At 44.0% G+C, this 25,250-nt stretch overlaps 2 protein-coding genes across 4 annotated transcripts in view; both read right to left on the bottom strand.

Annotated features, from left to right (window-relative positions):
• The window catches only part of LOC310848788 (uncharacterized protein), a 137,402-nt gene extending 123,689 nt beyond the window's left edge, over positions 1-13,713 (bottom strand). For 2 of the 3 annotated variants that reach the window (XM_083748278.1, XM_083748277.1), the window contains exons 1-2: positions 11,128-11,868; positions 4,923-5,030 (exon numbers count right to left, since the gene is read on the bottom strand). In XM_083748278.1, the coding sequence (XP_083604404.1) occupies positions 4,923-5,030; positions 11,128-11,238 (219 nt within the window). In that variant the 5' untranslated portion in view covers positions 11,239-11,868. Of the gene's footprint in view, positions 1-4,922; positions 5,031-11,127; positions 11,869-13,382 lie in introns of those variants that run through there. The other variant, XM_083748279.1, reaches the window with a different exon arrangement.
• A 3,885-nt stretch (positions 13,714-17,598) lies between these two features.
• Positions 17,599-23,584, bottom strand: ZFP36L1 (ZFP36 ring finger protein like 1). Its single transcript, XM_083747714.1, has 2 exons — positions 22,722-23,584; positions 17,599-20,202 (listed from the first exon to the last, which is right to left on the bottom strand). Exons 1-2 carry the CDS (start codon positions 22,776-22,778, stop codon positions 19,249-19,251), a joined length of 1,011 nt encoding a protein of 336 aa, XP_083603840.1. The 5' UTR covers positions 22,779-23,584; the 3' UTR covers positions 17,599-19,248.
• Between the last annotated feature and the right edge of the window lie 1,666 nt (positions 23,585-25,250).

The raw sequence follows: 25,250 nt of genomic DNA, 5'->3' as shown, positions 1-25,250 counted from the left end.
ATTCACTGAAGTGCACGCATAATGGATCTTCATCCCATATATGTTTCTTTAGAAGTTAAGCCCACTGGTTTTACTCAACTCAGATCAAACTAAAGGAGTGTATAACTGTATCCTGGCAGTGCCTTTTGAAAGAGTAAAGCTGCTTGGAAGATAGGAACACAAGAAACTACCTTATACGAGGAAAGACTATCAATCTAACCCAATATTGTTTCTTCTGACACACAGTGGCTCTCTAGAGTAGGGTGGGGAACTATGTTCCACTCAAGGGTTGCATTCCCTCATTGGGAGGGGGGTGCCAGTAATAGGTGGAGTAGGAGTCAAAAGTGGGCGACTCTTACCTTTGTACAATAGGCTACAATCCTGCCACGCAAAAACCACAGGATTCTCTACACACACCCCCAAACTAAACTCTCCATGCAGGCAAGCAAGAGGCACTATCACAGTTCAAGGACACATTACAGCAAGGCAAATGCACTTGAGGAGGGTTCAAAGCAGGCCAGTGAGAAGGGTGGCCTGGGAGGGGGCATAGCCTGCTGAATTTCAAGGGCCAGAGAGCATTGCATCCCCTGGCTCAGGACCGGCCCAATACATTTTGTCACCCGAGGCAGATCCCAAAATGGAAAACCCCCCCCCCTCAACCAAGGAAGAAAGGGTAACAGAAGATCTATATCAGGAACAAGGGGGAAGAAAAAATGGTCTTGGAATCTGCTACCCAAGTGGATTCTGCCACCTGAGGCCGTCAGTGGCCTTACCCTGGTTTGAGTTTCCCCAACCCTGCTCAAGAGTCTTAGACACTCAAAGGCTACTAACCATGATGTCTATGCTCTGCCACAATGGTCCAAAGCAACATCTTTCTAAACACCAGCTGCTGGAAACCACGGGAGGGGAGAGTGCTCTTGTGTCCTGCTTGCAGGTTTCCTTCCCACAGGGATTAGGTTGGCTACTCTAAGAACAGGACCCAGCAGGCTCTTCTTATACCCTTAGATGGTTTTCACATCAGCTTCTAGCTGAACCTTTCACTGGCCTTGCGGGGCATTGAATCTGGGACCTTTGGCTGGCAAAGCCCAGGCTCTTTTCCTGAGGTAGGGCCCAAAAGCATGTCTGCATTCTCCTCTGGTTTGCAGGGGTGCTAAGGGACAGGGAAGATGTATGATCCTTTGGATCCCAGCCATGCCCCAGCACAAATCAGTAATTATTTTTAAAAGAAACAACTATCAGTGCTCCAAACCTTCCTGGAAATCTCACTGTCTGTTCTTAAAATCCCCTTTCCCCACCCCTAGTTGCATTGAGACTGCTAAACCCCAGCTAAATTCCTGGAACTAGGAAACATTCAATACTAATATTGCGATGGGCATGGAAAAAGCTGCAGTAGGCATGATAATAATTTACCTAGGGCACTGGAACAAACCTAACACACCTCTGCTCTTGTAATAATTGAACCCGAACAAAATTCTTAACAAGCAGAATGGGTTATGTATCCACAAGAAGAAACATGCACTCTAATTACGACAATATCTACCCACTTCCTCCTTGAAAAACAAGCTGATTCCTGCAATCTTACCACTTGCAAGTGAGATACATATAAAAGTGTGCTGCTCACTCACCACACAAACTGGTGTGGTTTGCCATTGGTCCTTGATAAACATTTGCTCACTTTTCTAGCACCTTTGCTGCTAAGTTTGGGCCAGAGGATTGTCTTGTGCTCCCTTATTATTGAGTTCATCTGCTGCCTGCAAAGGGATAGATAGATAGGCCTTTTTCAATGTAACATTGTATCAACTGAAATATTGGAAGAGCACTCACTGATCCCTGACTCAGGGTTTGAAAAAGCTTTGCCAAGTTCTTGGGAAATTACACTTTATGCTGTCTTCCTTCTGGGGGTTCCCTCCCTGCGAGAAGCCAGGTTACAGGGAACAAGGCAGAGGGCCTTCTCGGTAGTGGCACCTGCCCTGTGGAATGCCCTCCCACCAGATGTCAAGGAAATGAACAACTACCTGACTTTTAGAAGACATCTGAAGGCAGCCCTGTTTAGGGAAGCTTTTAATGTTTGATCCATTACTGTATTTTAATATTTGGTTGGAAGCCGCTCAGAGTGGCTGGGGAAGCCCAGCCAAATGGGCAGGGTATAAATAAATTATTATTATAATAATTATAATTATAATTATAATTATAATTATAATTATAATTATTATTATTATTATTACTATTATTACTATTATTATTACTATTATTATTACTATTATGAGTTTGGGGGGAGGGCAAACCCCCTACCCCGGCCATCTCTACATTCAGTGAAGGGTTAGAACAGTTTCCCACATTTATTTGGCTTACCAACCCCTTTTCAGAAAAAATAATAATACACAGTGCCCCCCTGGAATCTACCTTCTTTAAGCAACGGGGCAGGGCCGGCGTCACAGCCTGCCTGCCATTGGTCAAATAGGCAGGCAAGCTGTGATCCACTTCCCAGGCCTGAGTAAAGCTGAAAAGCGTTCACCCAAGCATGGGAAAATCCCTTGCCAGATCCAGGAGAGGCGTTGTTGCATCCTGCAACAGCGTCTGACCTGGCAGTAAGTGTCATTACACAACAGATGAAACATGCATGAACAGTTTTTCAATTTCTTCTTCTTTCTTTATGCTTCCACTGCCCCCTTATTTTTATTAAACATCCCCCAGCTGCACCTAAGGCTACTACTGCTGCACCCCTGGATCTTTCCAGCGCTCCCCAGGGGACAGTATTGCCCACTTTGGAAAACAATGGCTAAGAATTTGAGCAAACTCAGATTCATTAATCTAGCAAGGGTTGGAAATAATCACAGGATAGTTTCCTCATGAAGACAGCCTGGCAACTGGGATTAGGGGGGGGGGGGTCATTGAAGAAACAAAAGGCTGAACGTGGCCTGGTTTGCTTGATAATGGCAAGACATCAGCAAAACATAAGACTCTCTGCCCAGCAGCTTTTTTGGGGTAGTGATTACCGTTGGCCTGATGCAAGCAACAAGAAAAAGTGCCTTTTGCTGTGGGCTTGGTATGTGAAATATGTGTAAAGAAAGCGTATTTCATAAAGACACTGCAGGCTGGTGGTACATTGCTTATAAAGGTTGAATGATGATTACACCTACAAAGGATTAAGGACTGTAAGGCATTTTGCACATAAGAACTTAAAAGTCTGTTGTTGTTTTAAAAAGTGATTGCCCCCTTTAAGAAATAATTCCATTTTTATCCCTGTTCTGGTAAACTATGTAGACGTTTAGTATGTCCTTCAACAACCAGTGTGTGTTGCACTGCTTAAAATATGCCAACAGCACAAAAACTTGAAATTATTGAGGTATGTACATGGCAGCAACAAAGTTGGTGCCAAGGAATGGCGATCATGGTAGGTGCATTGAAGCGCAGGCAACAAAAAATTTCCATCTTGCAGAATTCCTCAAGCCTGTTTATTTTAATAATGTTAAACTATTTCTTTTTCTTACAGGCCTTTCAAGTAACCATGTTTTAGAATGTTAAATGCAGCTGTGACCCATTTGCTGTGGGCCATCTAGACACTTTCCCTTCAGGCTCTGCTTCTGTTGCCTCATTTTCCCAGTGGTGTTTGTGATTTTCCACTAGAGAAAATGCAGTTATTTCCTTAACTCGTGCAGTGATTGCTATTAGGTTGCAGCACAGAATGTGGTTGTGTGAGGCAGGGATGGGCAATCTGTGGTCTTCCAGATGTTGCTGAATCCCAATTCTCTGTGGGGCTTCCCTTGCACTTGAGTCTGGAGACTGTTGTTAGTGCTACAGCTTCATTGCTGACACGAGTGGGACGCTGGGAGCATATAACATCCCTCCTCAGATTCTGGCACTGGTTGATGATTTGTTACCAGGCCAGACTCATGGTGTTACAATCAGTACATAAAGCTCGTAACAGCTTGGTATCTGTTTACTTGCAAGATCACCTAACCAGATATGTGCCACTTGACCACTTCTGGCACTTTTACAAGTTCCACATAATGTTCATTGTAAGGAATCGAGCCTTTAGTGTGAAAGCTCCTACACTTTGGAATTCCCTACTCGTTGCTATTAAGCCTTTACCATACTCTTGTTGATGCCCTGCTTGTAGTCTTGCCATTTTTGCTTAGGCAAGACTACCTAGACATGTAAAGTTGATATGTGTTTTAAGCTGTAATTTTAGCTTATAATGTACTTATTTCATAATGTATGCAGCTTATAATTTGTGTGTGTGTGTGTGTGTGTGTGTGTGTGTGTAGTGAACTACTTAAGAGGTTTTATTTACAATTAAGTGCTATGCAAATTCTGTTAAATAAAATAAAGCAAACTCTCATCAGCCTTAAATATGACCAATAGGTTAGGGCTGATGGGAGTTAGAGTCAAGAAACATGTGGAAGCTCTCAGGCTCCTCACTGCTGCTATATGGAAATATCACTCCAACAATTCGCTATTCCATGTTATGAACTTAACTGCTGTAAACAGCCTGGGGCAGCGCCAGCATGGGAAAAATATCTTGAAGTGTGCTGGTGCCAGTTTTTTAAAAATAAAAATAATTTTAAAAAGCAGCAAAGATGCCCTAATAATTCCTTCATGATTTCAGGAAATTGAAAAACTTTTTAAAAACAATATTTGCTGTTTAAAGCCAGTTCTCGATTAGATATCATGCAAGTGGTGCTAGCTAGCGTGAGGTCATTGCCAACATTTTTTCCCTTTTCCCCTCACTGTTCCTTATTTTGTATTGTTTACTCCATTCTTTCCTTCACCCTCATTCCCTCTAAGGGGTTTCTGCAAACTGTTCCTTGCTAATGATTACTACACACAAAAATGTTTACGAAAGAAATGGCTGCAAAGAAACAACTCAAATGTAGAAAGAGTCAGAACTAATATTTTATGTACGCTATTAACCATCTCATCTGTCCCCCTACTTTACTTACAGGAATCAATGTCAGGAACCACGAAGCGCTACCAGGACCAGGATACTGGGAAATAACTGGTGAATACCAATTATTCCTGAAGTTCCACATTTGCCCCCAGTTCACCCTCTGAATTAAAAAAAAAAAGTGGGGGAGGGGCTTGACTCACTCCTTAGCCAAAACAGCCCCCAGTAGAGCTTAAAACACAAATCTATGCAGTGTTTACAAAGTGTGGGAAATATAAGTTGTTAGACCTTTAAATGTCCCAGTGTTAAGTGCTTACAGTTTCCCCCTGCCTCTACTCTTCTCAGAGTGAATAGGCCACAAACTTTCCTAAGTTTCAAAGCTTTACTTACAGTAATCACAGCAGAAACATCACAGGTAAAAGCTTCTTCAGTACAAAAAACCAAAAAGTATCTTCAAGCATGGAGTCTGAGCTAGGGTGCCCCAACCTCATGCATGTGGTCAGTTACATAGTTCAGACAGAAGAGTGAGAGAGGAACAGGAAACAAACAAAACAACTTCATTTCCCAAAGGTGAGGGGGCGTGACCTAGCCATTTCCTTTCTCTAGCATTTTACAGCTCGGTGGCCCTTAACCCCTTCATTTACTAACTAGCATAGATATGCACTGTTAAGTTTGACTGCAAAAAAATCTCCCACACAGGATTGAGTCAGCATGCCCCATTGCAGGAGGAGGTAGAAAAAAAAACAGATCTGATTGGGGGGAACTGGAGTTGGAACAGGGCTCTGCCCGCTGTGCCTCAACGGTGTGGAAACTGTTGTGACCCCTTTGATGCTTCTGTCCAGTTCTGAATGTTTGCTTGATTCCTGGATTGTGACTCTTGAACACTATGTCTGCTGCCAAGTCCTGTACTCGAACTTGCGTGCATAAAGATGTCTGTCTTACTTGCACACAAGATCCTCTATCTGCTGGGCGTGAGGCAGGACAATCACCTGTAAAATCTCTGGGAGCCACACATCTAGCCTGAAGGTCCTTACCAAAAAAAAGGCATTCTGTTTCCCTTTTTTCCAGCCTCATTTACCAAGCCTGTGCTGGTTTCAGATTAAAGATCAGCAGCTGTGCAGGTGAAAGGTTGCCCACCAGACATGTATGGTGGCCTGTCAGAGGTTCAGTCAACATTTTTGCAGATAGCCTGAAACTGCAGGGGAGAATCTATATCATATATACCAGATCAAATAAGTATAGTGGTTATCAGCCTGTTCATGGATCAAATGCACATTATTTTGAAATGCTCAGTTTACATGGGGCTGTTAGCCCTGGAGACTTGGGTGTGTCTACTTAGAGTTTATCTATGAGGGGTGTTTGCTTTGTCATTGCCCTTGTAGTACCTGTTTTGCTTCTTTCCTGATCACTTGATAGTGCACAAGGTGTATATCAGGTAGCAGAGAATCTGCTATTTTGGTCTGAAATGTGCAAGGTACACTTAATGCCCGAGAAAGGGAATACCTCATATTAGGGATAATGCCTAGCTAAGGGAGATTATGCTAATAGGCCATCAAGAGGGGGAAAGGGATATATTCCTGCATAATACATACATTTATATAGTGATTTTTGAAAGCTCAGTATGCTTCACATAATTATCTCAGTAATCTACGATAACACTGTAAAGTAGACTACCGTGATCTCATTGCGGATGGGGGCCTATGAACAAGTTGATATTTGAGCTAGTCACTATGCTAAAGCTCCCTTCAAAAAATTTTCTGTCATGTGATCATAATCAGAATTTAGGGGTTTTGTCATTGTTAGCACCACTTCACACTTACTGTGTTTGCATTTGCCATTTTATTACCTGTTCCCCCTTTTTTGAGAGATCCAGTGGTAAGAATGGTTACCTACAGGACTAACTCCCTCTGTCTTCCTCAAATTCAATTGCAAGAATTGGCCACTCCACACACTAAGCATGTTGAGCTTGGATTGTGGCCGCTCCATTTGTAACTATTGGTGATCTGGAGTAGGAACTAAAGTCATTCATAAGCTGTTGCATAAAGGTAAAGGTAAAGGTACCCCTGCCCGTATGGGCCAGTCTTGACAGACTCTAGGGTTGTGCGCTCATCTCACTCTAGAGGCCAGGAGCCAGCACTGTCCGCAGACACTTCCGGGTCATGTGGCCAGCGTGACGAAGCTGCTCCGGCGAACCGGCACCAGAGCAGCACACGGAACGCCATTTACCTTCCTGCTAGAAAGCGGTACCTATTTATCTACTTGCACTTAATTGTGCTTTTGAACAGCTAGGTGGGCATAGAGGGAAGCAATTTTGGATTACTCAAAAAGAAGAAGTCCCTTTTGTTATTTTGAAAATGATGCACATAGTTGAAGTTTATTTGTTTCATATTCCAGACTCTGCATAATTCTATAATGTTTACAGTGGTGAATATTTCAACACTTGCTGCTGCTATCTTAATACTTAAGTTTCCCACCTTCTGCAATGTGTGAAGTCAGTCTGCTAACCTCTTTGAGCTATATGCTGCAGAAGATGTGAATCTGTAGGCAATGAATCAGCAACAGCACTACCACCCTCTTGCTGGGAATGGTAGATAGGTGCAACGCCCTAATTTTCTTCAGTTCATGGATTAGAATTCCAGAAGAAGCAGTAAGAAAACTGTGGACAACAAGTGTATCATACAACAAATATTATTCCTTAGAAAGCAAGTTCTGTAAAATGACATTGGGAATGAAGTCTGGTGTTCCTTTTAATTCGCTGGAGTTATTTTATACACAGACCTTTTTCCAGATGCAAAATTATTTGGTTTTTGAGTCTTAATTTTTTAAAGGTTGTTTTTAGCTGTATGGTACAGAACAACTGAAAAAGCTGTGGTTTTTGAGGGTGGGTTGTGTGATTGTTGGGCTAGGGATGGAACTGGTTGGAAGAGTTACTGTAAGTCAGCTGTGACTTCTGAGTTCAAGCCCAGCTTAGAATAACAAAACTGGTAAATAGCTTTGACCAATTAACAGCGGTCACATTTAAATGATCATATCTCAGATTAATAAGACACAATATGAACAAGTCCTCTGCCTGTTCACAAAACCACTTTTGCTCCTCTATTTACAGTGCAATCAATCAAAAGCAGGACGTCTGTTCTTAGTCATAGTTTGTCTTTTCATCCAAACTTGGAAACTATGGTTACCAGCTCTGGAAATGAGGTTGCATGCACTAGCAAAAGCAGGGCCTTTTTTTCAGCCAGAACTCACCAGAACTCCATTCCAGCACCTCTCAGGTGGGCGCCATTGCCATTATAAGAGAACAATGGAAGCATTCATGGTGAGTTCCGGCACCTCTTTTTCTGGAAAAATAGGACTGAGCAAAAGGATTAATCATGATCATCTGTATCTGGCCAATATCCGAATAGAAGGCAAAATGGACTGCTGAATCTGATTAGCATAAAATGGATGATGTCAATTCTTCTCCCCAAGAAACACTGGAAATTGTAGTTCTGTGAAGGGAATAGGGCTGTCCTAACAACTATCAGCACCCTTAACAATCTACAGTTCCCAGGATTCTTTTTTGGGGGGGGGGGGAGCCATGACTTCGGTTCGGTTCTGAGGAGCTTCAATTATTACATGGTGATCTTGAAAAGCTGAATAGGTCTACTATTTGAGAAGTAGGGACTACATCTGATTCCAAGGATGCCAGTATCAGTGCACAGGGCTAGACCAAGACATTTTGCTCTCTGGCGTACCCCTTTTACAAATCAAGCTGTACTTAAGTAAACCAAGTTGTTTTGGTACTGAGGCAGAAAGTCCCGCAAATGCGTCTCCCTGGAAGGATGAACACAATCATCAAAAATCAAATCACTAACAATTTGCTATCCTTTTATGGCACTCAGAGTCAGTGGCCAGAAGTGGTTGCCTCACGCTACCAATAGTAGAGCCGGCCCTGATTATTACGTGCTATTGTGAAGGGCACAGACATTGTCTTTGGACCAGGGATTAGTTGTTGTTGTTGTTGTTGTTGTTTAGTCATATCCGACTCTTCGTGACCCCATGGACCAGAGCACGCCAGGCACTCCTGTCTTCCACTGCCTCCCGCAGTTTGGTCAGACTCGTGTTTGTAGCTTCGAGAACACTGTCCAACCACCTGGAGCAGGAACCGGCAAGTCACTCCAGTATCCCTGCCAAGAAAACTCCATGGACAAAGACAAAGGGATTAGTTAATTGACTGCTAAGTATTGGTATAAGGAAGGAAGTGCACATTTCAAGGTCATCTTAACCTAGTTACAATTTTCCTACAACCAAAGTTGCAATTAACTATAATAAACTTTGCAGAATATATTCTTTTTCTCCTCGGGCTAAATAATTGTTTTCTTTTCCTTTTCCATAAAATAACATTGCACAACTGGGAATTTCTCTCCTGGAAGCCACCAGCCTTCTTCCCATAGGCTGCTACTAAGATAACACAATGGGCTACAGGGACTTTGGGTTTGGCCTGGTATGCCTCTTCTCAGTCAAGTTTTGTTCTGGGACAGCTGCAGCTTGGGTTAGAAGCAAGGGAAACAACTGTGCTGTGTGTGTGTGTGCGCACGGGCGCACGCTGAAGCAGTCCTCTGCCTGAAGTGGTGTGTTTAGTCAGTGCCACAAACCCCACGCTCTCATCCACCAGTCAAGCCTCAGCTCCAGCACAGGAACAAAATAAACCAATAAGAGGAAGTGCGTGGTTAAAAACACCCAGGAGAACATACAGTTCTCTGTGGCTTTTTGAGGGGGGGCCTTGCATGGCAAGGAGGGTGAGCTTAACCTGTGGGAACAGGGCATGCTAGAGCAGGCAAATATCTGTGTCATGTGGTGACATGCCCCACCTGGTGTTAATATCCAGGAAATAGATCAGATCCAATATAGATTATGATCGGCTGAATGTAGGACATACTTCTCAGGACTACCAACTTCTACCTTCCCACCTCCTCCCCTTTTCATATCTCTCTTTCTCACGCCAACCCTTCTTCCTCCTTCTCAGGTCACTATACATTTGCTAGATAGAGGGCGGCTTCTGCTGTAGGGTTGTCATCCGACTGGGGGAAAATATGAATACTTGAAACATTAGTCGTGGTTAGGGTAAGGAATATATCTGCAAGGTTATATAAAGTCCTTTATCTGTCCTCATAACAAGAGCTGACTCACATATTTGTCATTTGATAGCTCAACACTCAATAAAGAGTCTTGTGGCACCTTAAGGACTAGCAGATTTATTATAGTACAGGCTTTTAAGAATGGAGCCCTGTTTCTCAGATGTGTGGAGTGTTGGCAGACATGCACATATATGCATATGGGGGAAGGGGGAGACACAAATGGTAAATACTGGGGTTAAAGGCCATGAAATATAAGAGATAGCAGTTTGTCTGAGCTGTGTCATTTCCATGCGAAACTCAAATGTGGACAACAGGAGAGGCGAACCCCAGGGCCAGATATAACTTGCCCATCTGTCTGCTGCCTCCCCCTCATAGCGACTTGGCTTGGAAATAAGCTCATGCTGAAGGGAGGTGAGAGTCTACACATTTCTGTACATCTGCAAGCTATGCATGTGTGCTTGTTTTGGCCCTGCCCACAAGTAGCATGCAGCCCCACAGAGAGTTGGCCACAAGGGAAAAGGCGATGAAATGAAAAGGGAGCCCATCCCTGCTGTACCAGAAAGGAACAGAGACACCAATTTACAGGAGCAGTCCCTGGTTTGAATATTGTCTCTCCATCTATGCAGTTCTGATTAAACACCTATGGTGGTGGGGAGAGAAACCCACATTTCTGATTTAGCCTTAACAGAATAGAATATGCTATAATTTATAGTTCTGTGATTTCATACTAAATGCTTCCTTTGACGCTTGTTGTCGATGAAGTCTGGTGAATGAGGTGAGCAGCAGTGTGGCCTCTAGTCCACAAAAGCTCATGCCACAATAAACTTGTTAGTCTGTAAGTCACTAAAGGATTCTGTTGCTGCTGCTGCATCAGTCTACTGTGGAATTCATCATCCAAATGACTCATAACTGAATGTGCGAATTACTTCAACTTTTTTTGTCTGATGTGGTATGAGTGTTGCCTCTTTGGTGTTTGGCCAGTGGTAGCTGTTTCACACCTGTAAGAGATTACTTGATGTCTTGCAGTTGCAGAGGCCCTTCAGCAAACAAACCTACCCAGAATCCAACACACCCTGTGTTGCTCTGGGTGATGATGGAAGGCAAGAGAGTCAAGGGGAATGGGGAAATATCTTGTGAACTTACTGCATCTGAATCCAAGCAAGACTTGAACAGACTCCTACGCCGATCCCAGTTGCAACCATGAACACTTGACCTCAATCTTCTAAACGATGTAGACAAAAAACAATGACACATTTTACACAGGCCTCTGAATGATCTTCATTGCACTGCATTTCCTGGTTAAAATCTTATCTTATAGCTATATTAAGTTACCCAGACTAGCATTACTTCATTATTCAAAACTGGTTGAGAGGAAACTAAAGGAAGAGGATGAAGTCCATTAACAGGAGGGCAAGCATTTTGCTGCACATAAAAGAGGCAGTAAATTATTTGTCATACATATTGAACACTTGTTTCTAGTATTAAGAAATCTGTCAAGAACTTGTCATCGCAGTTCACTGTAGAATTAATTTTATTCCTCTGGCGAGCAGAAGGCCTGGTGGTTCATCCATACCATAAAAATACAACACAGGGCCAAAGGAGAATAATATTTATGTGAAGCTGACTATTAGCAGATCCACACCTTTGGAAAAAGTCAGTGGTGCACCATCCTAGGATTATGTCTGCACCATACATTTAAAGCACATGACTTCCCCCAAAGAACAGGGTGATAACTGTAGTTTACTCCTCACAGTGCTAGAATTATCAGCGCCCTTAACAAACTACCAATGTCAGGATTCTTCGGGGAAAGTCATGTGCTTTAAATACATAGTGTCTATACAGCCTATGCCACCTTCAGGATGCCAGCGGGGAAGAAAAATATAATGCCTAGTGATACTTATGGGGTAGGATCCCATGAATGGGCTTTCTCTGTGGTGGCCCCTCACCTATGGAATGAGCTTCCCTCTGAGGTGTGCATCCTTTTAGTTAATTATGCTTCTTTTGCACTTGCATTTTAATTGTTTTATTCCTTCTCGTAAACTCCCTTGAGAGTTTGATTAAAGGGAGGCATAAAAATACCTAATCACCAATAAATATTATAACAATAAGATTATATATTTTTCACTAAGTGCTTCACGTACATTATTTCAGCATTTCTCACAACTGCCCTTTTAAAGCAGGAACGAAGAACCTGCCGGCCTTGCAGGTATTTCTGAACTACAGCTCTGAGCGCCCATGACCTGGCTGCGGCTGGAGGGAGTTGTGATCCAAAATACCTGGAGAGCACCACAGCAAAGGCTGGACTAGATTATTTTCAACATCCCTGTTGCAAAAAATTATACTGTGGTTCTGTACTGCATTTTAAAGAACCCTATGCTATATTGAAAGAACATGAACAAATCAACATTGCACCTTTCCTGTGCTCTTGAAACTGTAGCATATAGGAGCTGTTGTTAAACCTGCCAAAGTACTTCTCTGAGATGCAGTCAATACGCCTCTGTCTTGTTCTTAATGCTTTCTTTTTCTGGTTGAAGGGCAAAGCAGACTGTGCGAGAGAAGCACTGCAACCCAGCAGAGAAAATATTAAGCTTTGACCTGCATTAAATTCCCAGCGGGAAGTAATGGTGATTGCTCTCAGAGCATTGCTAAAGAATGCTGAAGGTGATAGACTGCGGCTCTTTGAAAATTAAAACTGCTATAGAAACAAACAGACAACCCCAAGAATGTGTTCACATCATAAAGCACTCGCCCCTGCGTCGGTACCACATCATGCTAGTTTTTTATATTAAAAAAGGAATGACTTTACTACAAGGATGTGAAACATGGCTCTCCAGATGTTAGTGGACTCCAACACCCATCAGCCTCAGCCAGCATGGGACGATGGGAATTGTAGTTCAGCAGCATCTGGGTGGCTACAGATTTCCCAATGATGGTTTTTCTGGTTCCAATTATTTTAGAAAGTGAGGAAATGCCAATTGCTATGGCACGCTTTGATTGCTGTGGGGGTGAGGATGGCAGCCAGATGTTAAACAGACAGTTGAAAAAAATCTTAAGACAGTTAACTGCAGGTTTCACTTCTGTGTATTGAGCAAGAAGGGGTGTGTGGTAGGGGATATAAGACGAAACTATTTTCTAAAAGGCTGATTTGTAGCAGGTATTAAAGAGGCAAGAGCTCTCATGTTCCTCTGAGTGTTCATATGAAGTAGTCGTTAGAGTGAAACTGCTTCAAGAAAGATTGGCAGGTAATAATACTTTGAGAAACAAGAAGTGGAGGTTGGGGGTGGAGGAAGGAACCTGAGAACGAAGTGGTGGAATTCAAAAGATCTGCGGTGCAAACAACCCAGCGCAACCCAGACTGCCCCATAAAACAGCAACAGCAAATAGGAGTTCTGTTATACCCATGAGGAAACGTCATAAAGCCACATCATGCCTGGCAGCAACCGACCCACAATCCCGTTTCCTCTGTTGTTATTGCAGAACTGTGTTCAACGCCTTTGGTCTGTTTAAACGCTGCAGTGGGTTCCTTTAGAACCCCCATGGTTTAGTGGGGGAGGTCATAAATCAACAGCCGTTCTTGCCCTTAGCGTTCAGTCTGAGCACAGCAGGTATTCATTTAGGATGTTTTAAAGACCTATTTAAAACAAAGGTTGTCTAGGGAATAAGTGTAGCCTTTGGTAGAGACCAGACATAGTTTAGTCAACCAAGCGGTTGTAAGATCAAGCCTGTGCTGCTTTACACACTTGCATACCCTCCAACATGCTGCAGAAGAAATCAGGAAACAAAACTTTTGGGGCCATGCTCCCATGCGGATCATGAAACTCACACAAGAGTGCCCCCCCAGTGCATCTTGCACTGAAATGCCTTCTGCACATGCTCAGATAATACTGTTGCCTATTCCAGTACCCCCTTCCTCTCCCTGACCATATCTGTAGTTGAATAATAGACTCATAGAAGCACAGAGGCAGAAGGGCTTCCAGGGATCACCAAGGCCAAAATCTCCAACTCACCCTGGCAGGCAGGTTTCCTTGAGGCCGAGATTGCATACACTCTACTTAAGCCAGCTGCTGGTGGGGAACGCAGCCAGTCAGCAGTGAGGTGGTGTGGAGAGAGCCAGATCTGGAAACTGCCTTCTTCTCTTCCAACGTTGGACAGAGGTAGCAGCTCTCAAGGCAGTGCTGTTGCCACTCTGGGCCTGTGGGCACCTGCTTAGCTCCCAGCCATGACGGGGCCCATGTCACAGCCGAGTGCCGTTTGTGCTGCTGTGGAGCATTCCTCTCCACTCACTGCCTCACCCTTGGTGCTTCCTCACCACCATGTTGAGGCGGCTGGCACAGGGGGACATAGGCTGCATCCTGAGGAGTCTGGCGGCTCCTTCTCCCTTCTTCCCTGCCTCGCTTGGCACATCTGTTGTGTCCTGCGCACCATGAGGAGGCACACCTGAGTGTGCTGAGGGCAAGGGCTGGTGGGCCGAGAGGAGTCCCCCTGTGCCCCTGATGCTGCAACTGGCTCTACAAGTCCCCCCAAAAGTGCATCTTTGGGGGCTGCAATCTCGCAGGAGCCAAAATGGGACATCCCAGGATCCCAACAGAAGCCAGGGTGGCCTCTGTAAGCCTGGGATGTCCCGCTCAAAATGGGACAGTTGAGGGGTATGCTCTTGGGTAATGCAATCCCCATATGATCTGGTTTAGAGCAGGCCTTTTAAGACGTTGAAATGCAGTGCAAGTAAATACCTTGCTCCATTGCAATCTGCAGCAGCAAACACCAACAAAGCATGTGGGTGGGCAGAAGTCCTCCACCAAGTCCCAGAATCTGCCTTTTTTGTTGTCATGCATGGGGTGAACCAGCACTCCCCCTAAATGAAGGGAAAGGCACAATCTTAACATAACTTTTCTTCCTTCTTACATGGAACCTGCAGCCAGCATTTCAAGGAGTGTTTGAATGGAAGAGTTGAGAAACGTGTTTCCCCCCAAACAGACTCCCTAACTTATTTCAAGCAAGATTCTTGGTGGCCCCTTCCCTATTTGATCCAAATAGCTTCTAAAAGGCTGCATTTGTTCTATCTTGCCTTAACAGAAAGGACTTATCAGAATCAGCTTTGTCCCCTTTCCTTTTAAGCTTCTTATACATATCAGCTGTTATTTTTGGAAATCCAAGTTTATTGCAGCACACGTCCCTTCTTGTATTGGAAGACAACCACAGTGGGAAGATCATCATGTTACGATACCAGGCAAGTCAAAGGCCTATTTACTAAAATTTTCTCAAGACACTGGTTTCGCTCGAATTCAACCTAAACCTTTTCACTTACCTTTTAAATGTGAAACACTTTGTATTAGAAGCAGAATACTAGAAGTCTTACTGTTTAGTTCAGCCTATAAGTGAAATTCAGTTCACAGCATCACCTCTCAGTACCTCTCCAAATGTCTTTATTTTCCAGGGACAGTCCTGGATTTACAAAAGCTGTCCCAGTTTCTGATTTGATCCAATAATGCCCTGCTTTCCCTTAGGACAACCCTATTTTCATCAGAAAATTTTTGGAGTGTATAGAGCTATGCGACCTGAACCAATGAGATAAGTAACTATACTACCTTTAGAAGACATCTGAAGGCAGCCCTGTATAGGGAAGGGACTGGGGCCACCAAGTCAGATGGGTGGGGAATAATAATAATAATAATAATAATAATAATAATAATAATAATAATAGACTAGGATGGCCCTCTTTTTCATCGGATAAATGTTGGAGGTATGTGCTTCTGCTTCCTAAATGCCACCAGGCCACTGTATTGTAGTAACTATAGAAGTCACAGCTAGCATGTTTCTTCTTGCTATGCAACTCTGCAAAAGTAGCCTGATGTCCCTTGACTCAAAGACCCACAAAAGCCTGTTTGCTTCCTGGACGCTTTTCTGTCTTTAGGCACAATTTAAGCTCTGCTTTCTGGACATCCATTATCTTTTAATCAGATCTTTACTTTTCAACCTACATTCCATCTTCCAAATCCTTTCACATTAGTCATTCAGGGACTTCAGCCCATCCACTAATAGCAGCACACATTCTTTGTCCATTTTAGGTGCTGGGGGGTCTTGTTTCACAGCACCCTTTCTAACAAGCCCTTCTTTTTCATCATCAGCTGTCTTGGTCATCCTTCTTCTCCTCTGGCCTCTTTGGAGCTGGACCATGACTGGGGAGACTCAACTTCAAATCCTTACTTGACCATGCAACTTCCTGGGTGACTAAAAGTCACTTGCCATTACTCTATCACAGAATTGTCAAGAAGCCATGAAATGCAAGAGGTGAGCTTAAGTCTATGACAGGCATAAGAGTCCTACTGTGCCTCTTAAATTTTTTGACCCTCCCCTAGCCAATAGTGGGCAACACTTCTTGCATCTGAAAAAATGCCACAGTAGTATTTTTTTCTGCAAAGATGGAACATTGCTCCCCACCCTAGAAGTTTTGTTTCCTAGTTGAACCAAAATTTTCATGTATCTAGTGGAGTCAGTGCTAATCCACAATACTGTTATTTTTGCAATATAATAAAGGCAATTCAGACAAGCACCATCTTCTTCCAGACCCTACTGTTGAAGGGCTGAGAGTGCAGGAGCACCATGTTTGGTTTGTGTTCCTGTCACTTTTGTTTCCCATTAACATTTTTTGAAGCAGTCCCCACCCCCACCCTGTTCTTTAGCCCTGGATTGTCCCTTTGTTATTGCACGGTGACACTGGGACTACTAAATCCCAGAGGCTTACAAGATAAATCCAGCAGTTTGGAAGAATGTGTGTGCATGCGTTGCATTAAGAAACCAATTTTTTCTTGCCTGAGACATTCGAGAAATTGTCACAAGGTGCCAATAAGCTTGGTACTCCTATTTAGCAAAATGAACAAATAATGGAGTTGTGTTTGTGTAGAGGCAGATGGAGAGATGTTCTTAGGGACTCTTGAACATTTGGCACATAAAGGAAGTGTATGAGGGCAATGACATGCTTTCAACAATTCCTGGAAGCTCAAGATAAAGTTCAGATTAGAAGGCAAACCACCCAATGCGTTCACTCTGCTATTTGATGAACTATTTGGCATTTTGACAATACTTTTCTGTTTTCTTCTGGCCAACAAAATATGCTCTCAAAGCAGGAGTTGAACATGTTTGAATCCCTGAAGCAGTATTTATTTAATAACTTATTATATAAAAATAGATAATAGGTAGGTAGCCATGTTGGTCTGCTGTAGTCAAAACAAAATAAAAAAAAATCCTTCCAGTAGCACCTTAGAGACCAACTAAGTTTGTTATTGGTATGAGCTTTCATGTGCATGCACACTTCTTCAGAAGTGGTATCTGAAGAAATGTGCATGCACACGAAAGCTCATACCAATAACCAACTTAGCTGGTCTCGAAGGTGCTACTGGAAGGAATTTTTTTATCTTATATAAAAATAGCCCATCTAAGAAGAGCAGAAGTGCAAGCCAAAGATAAGATGCATAAATATTAGCCCAGCCTAATCACATAGATCACAAGGAAAGTCAGGAGTTCTTGTGCAAATTAACTTCTATTCTGGTGCAAGAGGATTTGTCAAGACTGGAGTTATTGAACTTTTCTGCAAGGAAAACCAATTTCACTATCAAATTCTTGAAAAAACACTTGGGGTTTATTGATTTAAACTGCAAACAGTCGTTACAAAAGATTCTTTAAATAAACTCACACAAAGGAAGAAAGAAAAAAGGCAATGTAGTGAACAGTAATGGGAAAAATTACATTCAATGTGTTCTTTGTGCCAGTAAAGTTTACCTTAAATGAGGAAACACTCCATTCTTGGAATACAGAAATGCAAAGACAAACTGCATTTGGAATGTCTTTTGATAGGCACTTGAAACCAGAGGGTAGACTTTTTTTCCTTTAAGTACTTACAAAAAAGGAAGCAAGCAGTCTTCCATTTTATCGTCTCACAGCACAGCTTGTGCGTATACATTCTTGAGGCCAGAAGTGAAATCGTGACCCTACTGAAGTCACTGACGAAGCCTTCAATGACAGCAATGTGGTCAGAATTTCATCCCATCCAGGAAAGGCCTTGTTGGGGCATAGAGGCAAAGAAGCACATTAAACTCAATTTGCAGTCTGACACAAAAAGGGGAACGATCTAAAATAAATAATCCAAACACAGCTGTTGCATTTTTTTAAATTAATTTTTCATTTTTTAAAAATAAAATAACCAAAAAAGTGTAAAGTTACAAAAAATGTCATTGTAGTATAATATATTAAACTGTGGGGAAGGGGGAAAGAAAAAGACTTCACAATCTTAAGATTAATATGGAAGATCATAATTTAAACATAAAAGAATATATTCTATGAATTCATCCAGATAAATATGAACAAAATTAACAAAAAAGCATAGGTTTCAGCAATAAATACGTTTTGATAAGTTAAATAAGCTTTATATTGTTGTGCAGTGACAAGCAAAATTTGCTCTCCAATTTCTGAAAAGTTATACAAAATTAAAAACCCAGGAAAATAAAAATAAAAAGCTTGGCGTGAGTGCTCTATGGATAGGTCTATTGTAATCTAGAGCAAAACCATTAAAGCTATGACTACTGGAACTTTGTTTACACAGAACTTGCATGTGTGGAATGAACACCGTTAGACACCCCCCCCCATTATTTTTTTTGTTTCGCTTTTGAAGGTGTCACATGTACACACGGGGAACTTGTAGCACCAAAAGCAAGTCTTTCATTGTCCATCTGGCTTCCCTCTCCAGTCACCAAGTCCCATGCATGTGACAGCTACTGTCCATTCTCAGCTGTTCTTCTGGCTGACCTGAGTAGATTCAGGCAAGGTTAGTCTTTAAAAGGTGGTAAGGGCTGGATGTTAACAGGCGTCCACATGCCATATGTCTACAAAACACTGGCTAGAGAAAGAAGATTCTGCATCATGGCCAGTGATAGGAGCTGCTGGTTCCGGATATTCCCTGCACATCTGGAAATGCACAGAGCTCTGTGGAGGCTGCTGGTGCCCTCTGCAGCTGGAGAGGTAATATAGTCACAGTGAACATGTTAAAAAAAGGCACTACATTTGTAAACGATTATCACTTTTTGCTGTAATTTTGGCACTTGTGGTTTCAGCCAGTGAGTGGACTTTAGGCAAGTGGACTATCTTTGCATTAACATCTAACCCAGAGATGTTAAGAAGATTTGGGGGTGGGGGCTGAGGTGGGAAGGAGAGAGATTACAAGCTTAAAATTGTAAGAAGAGAGGCTAGAAGAGGCCGAGAGGCAACACCAGGTTACTCGTCAGAGATGGAGAGTCTGCTGAAGATGGGGAGGCGTCTTGAGGTGTCCAGGATGGGCGAGTCAGAGCCGCTGTGGCTGCTGCTTGAGCTGCTCAGGTAGCCTTCCTGGTCGGAGAGAGAGTCCTGAGGACTTGGAGGCGAGTCAAACATGTTGGGGGACTCCGACATGGGTCTGAGGAGAAAAGCAGTGGGCGAACCACCACCAGGCATCTGCACCCCCATGCTGGGAGCAAAGAGATTGGTCAGCTCCTGGCTGGAGAAGGTGAAGGGGTTGCTGGCACAGTCAGGCAGAGTAGGAGAGCCCAGGAGGTCGTCAGCACTCATGATGGGCGGAGGGGTTATGGAAGTAGGGCTGTCCAGCAGCCCGTTGGCAGCAATGGCACTTGGGAAACCTGCGAAGCTGAAGCTGTGCTGGAGGCGGGGTCTGTCGGCCATGGCAGGATCTCGGCCGCTGGCTACAGCGCGGCGCTCCTCAGCGTTGTGGATGAAATGGCAGCGAGGCCCGTAAGGGCAGAAGCCAATGGTGTGGAAAGTGCGGCAGAGCTCCGTCTTGTACTTGGGGTGGCGGGTCAGGCTTCGCAGCTCGTGGATGCCGTGGGCGAACTGGCACTTGTCTCCGTATTTGCAGGCCCCGTTCTCCTCGAAGGGGCGGCATAGCTCCGTCTTGTAGCGACTCGAGTTGACTTGTCCGCCAGGCTGCTTCTGCTGCAGTAAGCGCTCGCCACCTTCAGAGAAGGAGCGGTCCCGAAAGCGATTCTCCCTGGGCCCGAGAGTTGGGGCTGGCTCCCCCTTGAGGCTGCTGAGAAGATGGGCCTGGTGGAACTTGGAGTTCGGCAAGGTGACCGAGTGCCTCCTGGGGAAACCCCCGCCAGCTGGGGTTCCCACTGCCTTTCTGTCCAAGAGACACCCTCCGAGACCAGAAGGGCTGTAGTTCAGCATCTTGTTACTCTATAGCAGGGGGAAAAGGAGAGGCCAGTCAACAACCCAACTTCCTCAAGAACCTTTCAGCAAGTTGCAGCCTAAAACCTGGCACCTATACCTCCCTCCCAGTTTCCTTATGGGCATAATAGGCTCTCCCAAAGCCCCCAGACTGTTCTGCGCCACAGGTTGGGTCAAGGAAAATGAAAGGCACAATCTAAAAGATGAGCCTCTTTCTATCAGGGAACAGCTATACAGTATGTCAAAATACTTCCAAAGCAGCACAGTAAACAATGCTGCTATACAACAGCTTTTGCTTCAGGTTCATTTGTTCCATCCAAGCATAATGCCACAATTAAATACATGTTGTTTCATTGCCCTAGGCAAAGGCCTCTCCAACTATTCCTTAAGCAGCCACATCCCCCAAGCATGTTCCTTTCCGAGCTAGGCATGGATTCAATACTTCCACTATGCAATTTATGCCTTAAAGGCCTAACCTAGTTACTCACAAATTTCTGAGCACATTCTTCAACCCCTATTCCCATGCCCCCTTCCAGTAAGAAAGGATGGAGGAGGAGGGAGAGAAGTGAATACAGGCAAACAAATAATAATAATAATAATAATAATAATAATAATAATAATAATAATAATAATATTGCTATATACAACAGATCCCACTCTGGAGTAAAAAAAAAAAATCTGTGGTGGGGGAAGTGTGTAAGACTCAAGCTGAAAAGAGGTGTGAGACTTTGGGAAGCATGCTAGTTACTAATCTAAATTAATCCCATCCCTCTTGCTCCACCTCCTGCACAGGAATTGCATTTCATGTGATCCATGGCAAAATTCACCCATAACCGCAAGAGGATTCCTTTGCAATTAGCCATTTGGCAGCAAAGAAGAGTCTGCAGCTTCAGTTTTAAACTGCTTGAAAGCATCAAGGAAGAAGACATGCTTGGTAAAAGGCAAGACTCGGGGCTTGGTCCGGTTTATGTTTACTCTGAGACTTTTTTTAAAAAGTCATTGTTGTGCATCCATATTCAACACACTTAATGGTAAGTGGAAAAACAACACCCAGGTTTGCTCCGTTTTGGAAGTTATGAGGGGTCCATGAAAAAGCACAAACAGCTGTGCAACTTCAGAATTTAAACTACTAGTTCCAATGTGACATTGTTCTCAATGAAGTAGTGCTTTGCAACCTAGTTATAGTTGTTAACTTTCCCACAACACTGATCTCACCCACCAGCAAGTTCTCCTCCAGCTTGGTTATAAACGTAGGAGAAATGCATACAGGCAAAGACTTCGGCTATGCAAAGATAAGGCCGCTTGAAAGAGAAAAACGCAGCCGCGTGAGTGGAATGAGAGATAAGACTGGTAAACTGCTGGCTGTAAGAAGCAGCAAACTGCAGAACTAAAGGCGGGAAGGGCCGGTGACTTGCCTGCAAACGTTCTTCTGCAAGAGCCCCAGTTCCACATCTCCATCCAGTCGCGCGCGCGCACACCCGATTTTCTCCTTTCCAACCAAGGAGAAGCCAGTAGACGTGAAAAACAGCAACAGATCCCACTTGCGGGGAAAAGTGGCCACAGCCATCTTTCCCCACCCCGAGTAAGCAATTAGACGTGCGGCTGAGCAAGTCATTGCAAGCAAGAAACTTTCCAAGACACGCGTTAAGAGTTCCAAGTGAACCCCGGAGGTTGGTTTTGCTATCTGAAATGAAATAGGGACCTTCGGCTCCCTATGCACAAGTTGCTAAAATTTCACATTCCACAACATGAGCAAAAGTCTAAACTGAACCACGGCACGCCTTAGTTCAAAGTACTGCACAGAATCTAGGATGAAGGGCAACTCCCACAAGAAAAGGGGCTGCCGTCTTAAACACACTTTCTGATTCACGAAAATAAGAGGGCCAGTTTCTTCTGCACACGTTAAAAACAAGCTTTCATACATTTGAATGGCTTTCAAAGGAATAAGGACCAGCCGTTGTAAACTTGAGCCAAAAAGCAAGAGGGCAAACTGCATGGCAACCATTTCGGAATGCAATCCCAGCAAGTCACTGAAAACATCTAACAAGTTTCTTCGAGAAGGCACCCAAATTTGAAACTCTTGAAAAAACGGAACAAAAACTGAACAAAAGAGTCCAACCAAGTCAAAAACACGGGAAGCGAAGAAGGCTAGTTTGTGACAGTACCCGAAACAGCATTTTACTAGATTTGGCGCAATAACCTACCTTAACTTCTTCCTAGGCAAATCTCCCTAACAAAGCAATCTAAAGTATGCCTACTAAGAAGTAAGCCCAATTAAGTTTAATGAAGCTTACCCCCAGGTAAGCGTGCTCAGAATTGCAGCCTAAATAACTCTTCAAGGCTCCACACCAACTCCCAAACAAAACTTTGCGTTGCTTAAAAACACGCAACACCCAGCAAAACTTTAGGCTCCTAAAACGCTGAATATTGGAGCAAAAACAGGACGGGGGGGGGGGGCTGGTGACAGATGCAGAGTGAGAGACTATTCCCTTGAGAAGTTTTAAGAGATAATAGGGGCTACAACTTACTTTGCATAAAACTTCACTCAGCTCGAAGATGGTTGGAGACACGAGGGCTGTAGACATCTTCAGCTACCAAAAGGAGGGGCGAAGACGTGGAATAAGTATATTAGAATAGAAAAATAAAATGAATCACAGTGTTGTAAGGCACAGCCTCCAGTTTCCCTGGGTACTCCTCTAGCCCCCTCCAGCTCCAGCAATTCTCCCTTCTCTCTCCTTCCAGAAGAGTTTTGCGTAAAGCTCAATTTATAAAGTTTCAGACCTTACCCCGTGGGAGGAGCTCCAAATTCATTTAAATGAGGAAGAAGGCGGAGGGAAGATGACTGACGTAGAGTCTGAATCACCCATGCGGTCAAACCTATAAAAACTTTCAAGGAGGGCGAAAAACTTTCAAGAAGGGCGAAAAGGGGGAGGAGGGTCTTTTTAAAGGCGATCTCTGTTATTTTTAAAAAGGGGGATTTTTTTTTGAGAAGTACAGTGTTTGTGCAAGTTACCTCTAATTAGAAAACGGGGGGAGGACTCGATAAGACTCTTTTGTCAGGACTTGAATGCAACATGTGACGCTTTTCACTTCAACCACTCCGGCCTGCCCTCCCTTCTCCTTCCTTAAAGGCGGGATCAAACTGTTTCCTTGCAAAATTTCCTTGCTCTCAGCCCCGTTTCTTTTTGTCTTTCTTTGAAGCAGCTTTCTGGGGCGCTGTTACAGTGCCCGTCTTCGCGATTTCATTTCCTCCATGTTGTTTAGAGGGAAACAAAAGCAAAAACTTGGGAGTCAACTTTAGACTTTCTTTTCACACCGAGCGCGCACAAGTAAAGGGAAGTATATTTGATGTCTCGGGCAGTTGAAACCTTATGACTACGTTACTCGGAAGGAAATTCGAGTGAACTCGAGCAGGGCTCACTTCTGTGTGAGCTGAGTAGGGCAAGGCTGTGTGATCTGAGACACATTTACTTGGAAGTAAGTTCTGTTAAAATAAAAAAAAAGGATTGCCTTCCGCGTAAGCGTGCGTAAGCCTGGTGTCTAAAATTAAGAACTTGCAAAAGTTCTTCCTCGCGGAGAATGAATTTAAAACTCAGTAAGGGACAGGGAGTGCGCGCCCTACTTCTTTTTACAACACTGGATTTAGAATAGTGAATTAGTGGTATTTGCTCAGCTCAGAGATTTCTGTTCGACAGAATCCTCGTTTTTGTTCTTTTTACAGACCCCATTGCGGTAGTTTTCAGCTACTGATTTTGATCCCAACACTGGCGAATTGTTTCTGCAAGGGCGACCGGCTTTTTAGAAAGGTCTTATAAAAGGCTCTTTCTCTGTCTTGCACGCTTGAGAAACTACAAATTGGGGGAGGGGATGTTTTGAACGACGGGCTTTCCACAGTGGTACCGCTTTCATCTTTCTCCTTTGTTCCCGCCCCCATTTCTTTTAATTATTTAGCAGATGGTTTCCCAATTCACTCAAATGCTAGTGCCCTCCGTTTTTTTCTTTTGGCGGGATTCCGCTTAGGAAAAAAGACACATGCATTGGAACGTGACTCTCAGCCGAACTCTACGATTTGCATCTAGGAAGGAAAGGCGATTAGAGTTTAAATCAGTTCTCTCGCTGCCCTTAAGTTGTGGAACAGAAGGTTAGAGTGAAGTGGAAATACCACTATTTCCTCCCCCCCCCCTATTTCCATGTGCTCATGTTACAGCAAAGGGTCACCCACACAAGCCCTCAGATGTTTATGGCACCACAGTTCAAAATGCAGGGGCTGTTATGAAAGAGCGCGCCTCCAGTGCATTTTCCACTGCGGCGCAACGAGGCCACTTGCTCTCGGAGCGAGACTTTGCAGATCTCTCTCCCCCGTTTTCCTTCCTCCTTTCTCCCCCCTCCCCCCAACCTCCCCGGGAACATTTGAAGCTCCTTTTAAATTGCAAGGGCTGTAGCTGCGATTTCCAACTCCGAAGAGCCTTCCAGTTTGGGCAGGCTCGCAGCTGCCTGCTTTGATTGAAATTGATTGCCTCCATTTTTAACAGTGCCCTGCTGCTGCCGCCGCCTTTGCATTTTTACAAGCTGAGTCGCTTCGTGTTGACTCGCAGTCCCTCCCTCCCTCCCCGCGTTACTCCTTTTTTCCGTTTTGTGGAAAACTGGCAAGACTCTGCTGTAGGAAATAACCCGCGCTCGCTCTCACATAAATAACTCGAAACGTGTTACTAGTTAGCAAGAGGACGTTTGCTCATTTTGGCGTTTGCGCGCTGCCCCGCTTCTCCCAAGGGAAACGGGACTCTTTCCGAAACTTTTGCTCCCTCCCAATAACACCCAGTTGCCAGATGACAAGGGAACGAGGCGGGAAGGAGGAAGAAACTGTGTGGGTGGCGTGAACAAAGGCCATTGCTGCAGGGCTACCACCTTTCACCCCCGCGCTTTAAGCCTTTTGTCCGGGAAATCTCGCAAGCGATGGAAACTGCTCGAATGGGGAGGGAAGGAGACGAGCCGAGAAGGACGCGGAAGTGGCTCCTCCCTTTTGGGGAGCGCAATGGCAAGCTCCTCCTCGCCATGGC

The sequence above is a fragment of the Podarcis gaigeae genome (assembly GCF_964106915.1).
Source record: "Podarcis gaigeae genome assembly, chromosome: 1".
Taxonomy (NCBI): domain Eukaryota; kingdom Metazoa; phylum Chordata; class Lepidosauria; order Squamata; family Lacertidae; genus Podarcis; species Podarcis gaigeae.
The sequence above is the reverse complement of the archived record's forward strand: the minus strand, read 5'-3'. Positions and strand labels throughout refer to the sequence as shown.

Excerpts from the sequence above, each read along its gene's own strand:
- ZFP36L1 (XM_083747714.1), bottom strand. The coding sequence starts at position 22,778 with ATGTCTACAGCCCTCGTGTCTCCAACCATCTTCGAGCTGAGTGAAGTT. Across the intron at positions 20,203-22,721 it reads TGAGTGAAGTTTTATGCAAA|AGTAACAAGATGCTGAACTA; the intron begins GTAAGTTGTAGC and ends CCCCTGCTATAG.